Genomic DNA, 7,774 nt, shown 5'->3' with positions numbered 1-7,774 from the left:
CAGGAGTAAATCTGATCAGCACACTTCAGACTTGTTTTACTATGTATCATGCAATTTTTATCAGACCCAAAGAGAAACACCTTACCCTATGAAATAGTGGACTGATCCCTCATGAACTCTGTGCAATGATTGGTCCCCTGTAGGTTAGAGCAAAATTCCCAGCTATTTATTATTGTTCTCTCATAAATACAGTAATGAATCATTGAAGAACATATTTGATTAACTTCTGATATTAACTTGTATAAAACATATTTTGCATTGTGAGGTGCTGATATTGTCAATCTCTTGCACGGAGATACAAATGCTAGAATTTACTAATAGGCTTAATTTTTGTTCGGATCAATACAAATCAGTAACAATTGAAAATACTTCAATTTTCCAAACCATAGAACACTACAGTACAGAATACAGGCCTTTCGGCCCTTTTAGTCTGTGCTGAAAACATCATACCGCTAGTCCAACTGGTCTGCACCTATTCCATAACCCTCTAGACTTCTCCTATCCATGTAGCTATCCAGTTTATTTTTAAAATTTAAGAGTGGATGGCAACTGGTTCCTCTGAAAAAGTTCCCCCAAATGTTCTCCCTAAACCTTTCACCCTAAGTCCGTGTACTCTTGTATTTATCTCTCCTAATCAAAGTGGAAAATGCCTACTCTCATTAACTCTGTCTATACCTCTCAGAATTTTGTAAACCTCTATCAAATCTCCCCTCATTCTTCTATGCTCCAAGGAAAAGAAACCTAACCTGTTTAATCTTTCCCTGTAACTCAATTCCTGAAGACCTGGCAACAGGTGAATCTTCTCTGCACTCTTTCAAACTTACTGATAACCTTCCTGTAGCTTGGCAACCAGAACTGCACACAATGCTCCAAATTTGACTCACCAATGTCTTGTACAACCTTACCATAACATCCCAACTCTTGTACTCAATACTTTGATTTATGAAAGCCAAGGTGCCAAAAGTTTTCTTCACAACTCTGTCTACCTGTGATGCCACTTTCAGGGAATTATGTATCTGAATTCCCAGATCCCTTTGTTCCTCCACACTCCTCAGTGCCCTATCATTTATTGTGTATGTCCTACTTTGATTTGTCCTTCCAAAATGCAACATCTCACACTTTTCTGCATTCAATTCCATCTGCCTCTTTCTGGCCCATTTTTCTAGTAGGTCAAGATCCCTCTGTAAGCTTTGAAAACCTTCCTTGCTGTCCACAGTGCCTCCAATCTTAGTGTCATCAGCAAACTTGCTGATCCAATTTTCTACATTATCATCAAGATCATTGATATAGACAACATACAGCAATGGTCCCAGCACTGATCCCTGAGGCACACCACTAATCACAGGCCTCTAATCTGAGAAGCAATTTTCCATTACTCCTCTCTGTCTTTTCCCATTCAACAAATTTCAAATCTAGTTTGCGATCTCTCAATGGATACTTTGGTGTTTGAACCTTCTGAATAAACCTTCCATCTGGAACCTTGTCAAAGGCCTTGCTAAAGTCCATGTAGACAACATCCACAGGCTTTCCTTCATCTACTTTCTTAATAATCTCCTCAAAAAACTCTATAAGATTTGTTAAACACAACCTACCACATACAAAGCCATGCTGACTATCCTTAATCAGCCCTTGGCTGTCCAAATACTTAGAACACCTTCCAGTAATTTACCTACTTACTGATGTCAGGTTCACTGGCCTATAATTTTCTATTTTACTTTTGGAGCCTTTTTTAAACAATGAAATAACAATCCTATGGCACCTCACCCGTGGATAAGAATGTTTTAAATATTTTTGTCAGGGCCCCTTCAATTTCTACACTTATCTCCTTCAAGGTCTGAGAGAATATCATGTCAGGCCCAGGGAATTTATCTACCTTTATTCACTGTAAGGCAGCAAGCACCTCCTACTCTTTAATCTCTATATGTTCCATGCCACTACTGCTTGTTTCCCTTCTTTCCATGCCAGTTTCCTGAGTAAATCTGATGCAAAAAAAACTTCAAGATCTCCCCCATCTCATGAGGCTCCACACATAGACAACCACTCTGATCTTCTAAGGGACCAATTTTGTCCCTTATTCTCCTTTTACTCTTAACATAATTGTAGAGCCCCTTCTGGTTTACCTTCACATTATCTGCCAAAGGAATCTTGTCTTCTTTTTTCCTTCCTAATGTCCTTCTTATGTATGTTCTTACATTTTCTATCCTCTTTTAGTACCTCATTTACTCCTTGTTGCCTATACCTGCTATACACCTTAACCAGATCGCCAATATCCCTTGAAAACCAGGGTTCCCTATGCTTGTTAACTTTGCTTTTAATCCTTATGGGAACATGCAAACTCTACACTTTCAAAATTTTGCCTTTGAAGGCCTTCTATTTAGTGAATACATCCTTGCCAGAAAACAACTTGCCAATCCACTCTTCCTAGATCCTTTCTCATTTCCACAAAAAATGGACTTTTTCCAATTTAGAATCTCAACTCCAGACCTATCTTTAGCCATAATTAACTTAAAATTTATGACATTATGGTCACTGGTCCCAAAATGTTCACCTACACATACTTCTATCACTTGACCTGTCTGGCTCCCTAAAAGGGGATCCTCCCTCATTGGTAACTCTGTAAATTGATTTAGAAAACTTTCCTGAATATGACAAACATCAAGCCATCCAGCCCTTTTACATTATGGGAGTCCTAGTCAATATGTGGAAAATTAAAATCTCCTTGCCTCCTGAATAGCGTTGTCTTGTTTTCTAATGTCGTCTTTCATTTCCTATGTACATTAGATGTGTAAGTTTGCCTTGTTTAGAGGGAGGGGTTTGATTAATAGGAGAGGGGGTCTTTTTCTTTTTCCTTTTTTGATTTTTTTATCCTTTTAATATTTTGATTAGTACTTTGATAAAATGGGTTTGATTGGGAAGGGTGCATGATTATTTACGATCATGGTTTTATTTAAAATGTACAAATTATCTGTCTTATATTTCAGCTTATGTAGTGGATTTATATGTGTATATTATTTATTAAACTCAATAAAAAGAAAAGAAAGACAAGTGGGCTGAAGGTCCTGTTTCTGTGCTGTATAAATATGATTCAGTTTGGATGATCAAATGGGTCTTGATTATCATTTACAATTTGTCTTTCGTTGTGATGAGAGTGATATGTCAGACATTCTGACTAAACAATGAATGTGTTATGCTTAGTTTTTTTTCCCATTTGGTACATTATCAAGCTGTTTTATTGGAATCTTCTTGGGGGAGGTTGGAGAGGACGTTGAAGAATTAGATCTCGGTAAAAGACTTCAGTAATCATTTTATAAATAAATTAAGATTGTGGTTAGAAAAAGCTAATAATTGGAGTACTATGAACAGTTTCTTGCACAGGAAAAATGGGGTAAATAATGTTTGACAGAAATTAAAATTTTATGATGTTTGTCTATAACCTAAACTTCAATCTTTGGCTTTGGGCATCAGAAGAACTTACAAATAGTGTTACTAAATATTATTGAATAGGATGAATGATCCTTCAACATTTTATTATTAAATTATGAATTCAAGTACTGAATTGACTGGATGTGAAATAAGAGATGTACTGATTCCTCTCTCCCATGTGTCTATAAATCTTGCTTGCTTTTTCTCAGTAGAGGTCCTGTTTAATTTCCAGATTTCAGATTCCACAGTTGATGTGTGTGATTTGGGGTAATCTTTTGGAAAATTAATACAGTGTTTTTAAAAAATTTTAGATATTCCCAATTTTACTCAGAGGAGGAATTCTGCCACTACAATATGTTTAATCATTATTTCTTTGGAGGAAAGGTATGTTGCAACTTATGAGCAGTAATATCTGATTATACCAACGCAGTTCTAATGTGAAATCTCGAAAGGATGAGGAAAATTTAATGAAACACTTTGTTTTCCTCTTGTTGTCTGTTTAGATAAAATGAATGTTAAGATTCTGGAATTCCATCCCAATCCAGTTAGGGCAGTCATCTGTCTTTTCACAGTCCAGTAACAATACCATATTCAGTAGTAGAATCTAAAATTGGGTAATGCCAGACTCCCATTATTTATTGTATTCTGGTTGGTGCGAGAACGCAGCCTTGCTTCACGCCATTGTTAATGGAGAAGGGTTGAGAGAGCTCATTGCTGTATCTGACCTGACTTTGTTGGTTTTCGTGCAGTTGGATAACCATGTTGAGGAACTTTGGGGGGCATCCGAGGCGCTCTAGTATTTGCCAAAGCCCTTTCCTGCTCACGGTGTCAAAGGCTTTGGTGAGGTCAACAAAGGTGATGTAGAGTCCTTTGTTTTGTTCTCTGCACTTTTCTTGGAGCTGTCTGAGGGCAAAGACCATGTCAGTAGTTCCTCTGTTTGCGCGAAAGCTGCACTGTGATTCTGGGTCTAGGTTTATTTTTTTGCCATATATATGACATAATGATTAATTTCAATGTGTCAAAAAACAACTTAAAAATAAATATTGGTAGTGATTGGAATAAATATAAAAAGTTTGCTAAAATATTCACTTAATATGATAAATCATAGTTAAAGAAAGTGGTGACCATCCGGTAAGAATTAATTTAGTTTGGTTAACTAAGACTGCAAAGTTTTCTTTGAAAAGATTTTAAAAGTTCTTGGTTATTTTAATACTTAAATATTTAAATTGTTCATTCACTATTTTGGGCTTGATTTAAGTTTGATTCAGTTCAAAGTGGTTCATCGAATACATTTTCCCAAAGTTAAACTTGCTCGAATTTATCCAGATATCACCTCACTCTGTGATAAATGTAACATTTATGACGCCTCTTTGATACATATGTTTTGCTAATGCCCTAAATTGCAAAAATATTGGACTGATATTTTTAGAATGTTTTTGACCATTTTTGGGATTAATTTGAATCCATGTCCGGTAATTCCAATGTTTGGCTTTTCCAGAGACATAAACATAAACCTATCATCTAATCAAAGAAAGGTTTTAGCATTCTCCACTTTACTAGCAAGAAGCATTTTGTTAAAATAGAAAGAGGAGCTCCCACCCACTCACAGACAAAAATTATGCTTAATTTTCTCCAAATTTAAAAAGGACATCATGTCACGAAAATCAAGATTTTCTTTGATAGGACTTTCACAATTGGACTAAAATTAGGTGAGATGATGGTTGTTCCTGGCAGTGCTTTGTTCAGATCTCCCGAGGCAATTGCTTGATATGAATTACAACCTTAGTTGTTAGTTCAAACCTTGGGTTAGAATTTTTACTTTTTTCTTTTCCTTCTTCACTTCTACAATTCTATGTTGGATTGGGATTTAAGTCCAAATACCACTGTCACTATTATCTTAAATGTAATAGTCTCCATGCAATAGATTTATTATGTATTTGTTTTCTCTTCTGACAAAACTTAAATTAAAATAAAAAAAATTCTGTTTTTTTGTTTTAGGTGATGTAATTTCATTGCATATTTTCAAGTTCAGCATGTCAGGTGTTTAACATTTGGGAGACCTTGACATGAAGTGAAATTTACCCAAGTTGGCCTGTAACTAATCACTATTGTACTCAAGAGTTCAAGAGTGTATTTGCCCAAGCCTAACCTCTGTTCCCTATCAGATCATTTTCAACAATTGCCCACATTCAGATGTTAATTTCTCTGCTTGTCCCTTTTGTAATCCTGAGCAAATGCCTCACAAAAAAATGAACCTTGATCCAAAGTGAAATTAATCACTTGTTGGTGTATAAATAAAAAGCTATTCGAGTTCTGTGACTATAGACATTTAAATGCTATCTAATTTGGGCAGTGAATGAAAGGCCTGATTAGTGCATTTACTGAAATCCTGTAAAACAGTTTTCCAATGCATCTCTCTGCACTGCCAGTAAAATGTGCATTTTGCTGTACATGGACTTTTCTGGTGTTCTTTTCAGAATTTGGATTAGGTTATTTGCCTGTATTTCCATTTAATTATGTAAATCCTTTTTCTCAACCAGGAAAACTAATTTGGTTTTGTGAGTTATGTTAAAGTCTCTCGTTTTTTTAATGATTATTGGATTCTGAAATTATTTGGAATACTTAAACAAATAAATTCAATTAATTCTGGAAGCATATTTGTGGACACCATTCTTTTTAAGTCTGCAATTCTCTTTGGAGGAAAGGGCAATTTAACGTGTAAATGCCAAGCACCAGGAAGAGTTTATTAAACCCTTTTTCTCCATGGACACTTTTAGTTATTTCTTGAATTAATCTATATTGTTTGTTTTAAAACCTTATCCAACAATTCATTCCATTAACTCTTCAAACAAATCTTTCACTTTGCACAACCAATTCTAATTGAATTTTGCACAGACTCTTAACCTTGACATTTTATCTGTAACTCCTTATACTTGCTTTTGACTTTGCTTTTGTATCCTATAAGAATTTATAACATAGCCATTCAACGATATAATTTAGATATACAGACGTGGAGCATGATAACAGGCCCAACCATACATTTTTGAAGGGTGGAAGGAAACCGGAGGTCCTGGAGGAAACTCCTGTACACACTGGGGGAACATCCAAGATCCTTATAGACAGCATCAGATTTGAACCTGGGATGCTGTAATAATGTTGCACTAATGGTAATGCTAACTGTGCTACCCTAAATATATATTATCCATTGTTTCCTCTATGCTTCGAGCAACGCTCGCCACTTATTGTAATTTAAACATTTATCTATTGTTTATGAAATCTTGTGACTATTTAAAGTTAGGTAAACTGCCAAGTAAAACAAGTACTTGATTTTGTTAGATCTCCCATCAGGCTGTTCAGTTAATGGCGATTAGAAATAAAATTATACACTGTATGATTTAAAAAGTGTTACATTGTTTGCATGTCCCTGTTAGATACTGTACTACTGATAACCAGTTTCTGTTTATTGTACATTATTAGCCCTGCAAACAGCAAACAAACAGCTTTGAAAACCTTTCTCACTGTCCATTGCATCTCCAAACCTTATGTCATCTGCAAACTTTCTGATCCAATTTACCACATTATCATCATATTGACAAACAACAATAGACCCAGTACCGATCCTTAAGACATACCACGAATCACAGGCCTTAAGTCATAGAGGCAATCATCTATCACCTCTCGGCTTCTCCCATAAAGCCAATGTCTAATTCATTTTACTACCTCGTTGATTGATGGACCCTTCTTAACTGACCTCCCATGTGGGTCCTTATCAAAGGCCTTACTAAAATCCATGCAGACAACATCCATGGACTTTCCTTCATTAACTAGTGCTGCTTGGGTAGGTTTAAACTAGATTTGCAGGGGGATGGGAACCAGACTGCCAGAGCAGGTGGAGGAGGGAAACCATGCGAAAATTGCATCACCATTAGAAGTAAACAGGCTGTATGAGGTGGAAATATTGTCAGGTGCATCTATTTCAATGCAGAGAGTATTGTAGGAAAGGCATACGAGCTTAGAGCGTGGATTGGCACGTGGAATTATGACATTGTGATCACTAGTAAAACTTGGTTGCAGGACTGGCAGCTCAATCTTCTGGGCTTCCGTTGTTTTAGACACTATGGAATGGGGTGGGGGAGGGGGGAGAATGAAAGGGAGACAAGTGGCATTGCTTATCAGGGAAAATATCACAGCTGTGCTCAGGCTGGACAGACCGGAGGGCTCTCCTGCTGAGGCTATGTGAATGGAGTGAGGAACAGGAAACTTATTACCACACTCATTGGGTTGTTTTATAGGCTGCCCAATAACCAACAAGAATTGGAGGAGCAAATCTGTAGCTGCAGGTATCATAAGG

At 36.4% G+C, this 7,774-nt stretch overlaps 1 protein-coding gene across 3 annotated transcripts in view; it reads left to right on the top strand.

The window, feature by feature from the left end:
- The window catches only part of zcchc4 (zinc finger, CCHC domain containing 4), a 107,832-nt gene that overhangs the window by 72,966 nt on the left and 27,092 nt on the right, over nt 1-7,774 (top strand). For 2 of the 3 annotated variants that reach the window (XM_069925029.1, XM_069925031.1), the window contains one exon: nt 4,173-4,278. In XM_069925029.1, coding sequence (XP_069781130.1) covers nt 4,173-4,278 — 106 coding nt within the window. Of the gene's footprint in view, nt 1-3,734; nt 3,808-4,172; nt 4,279-7,774 lie in introns of all 3 variants that reach the window. The other variant, XM_069925030.1, reaches the window with a different exon arrangement.

This window comes from Narcine bancroftii, chromosome 3, assembly GCF_036971445.1.
Source record: "Narcine bancroftii isolate sNarBan1 chromosome 3, sNarBan1.hap1, whole genome shotgun sequence".
In the NCBI taxonomy this organism is placed as follows: domain Eukaryota; kingdom Metazoa; phylum Chordata; class Chondrichthyes; order Torpediniformes; family Narcinidae; genus Narcine; species Narcine bancroftii.
Note: the sequence above shows the minus strand (reverse complement) of the source record. Positions and strands in the feature narration are given on the sequence as shown.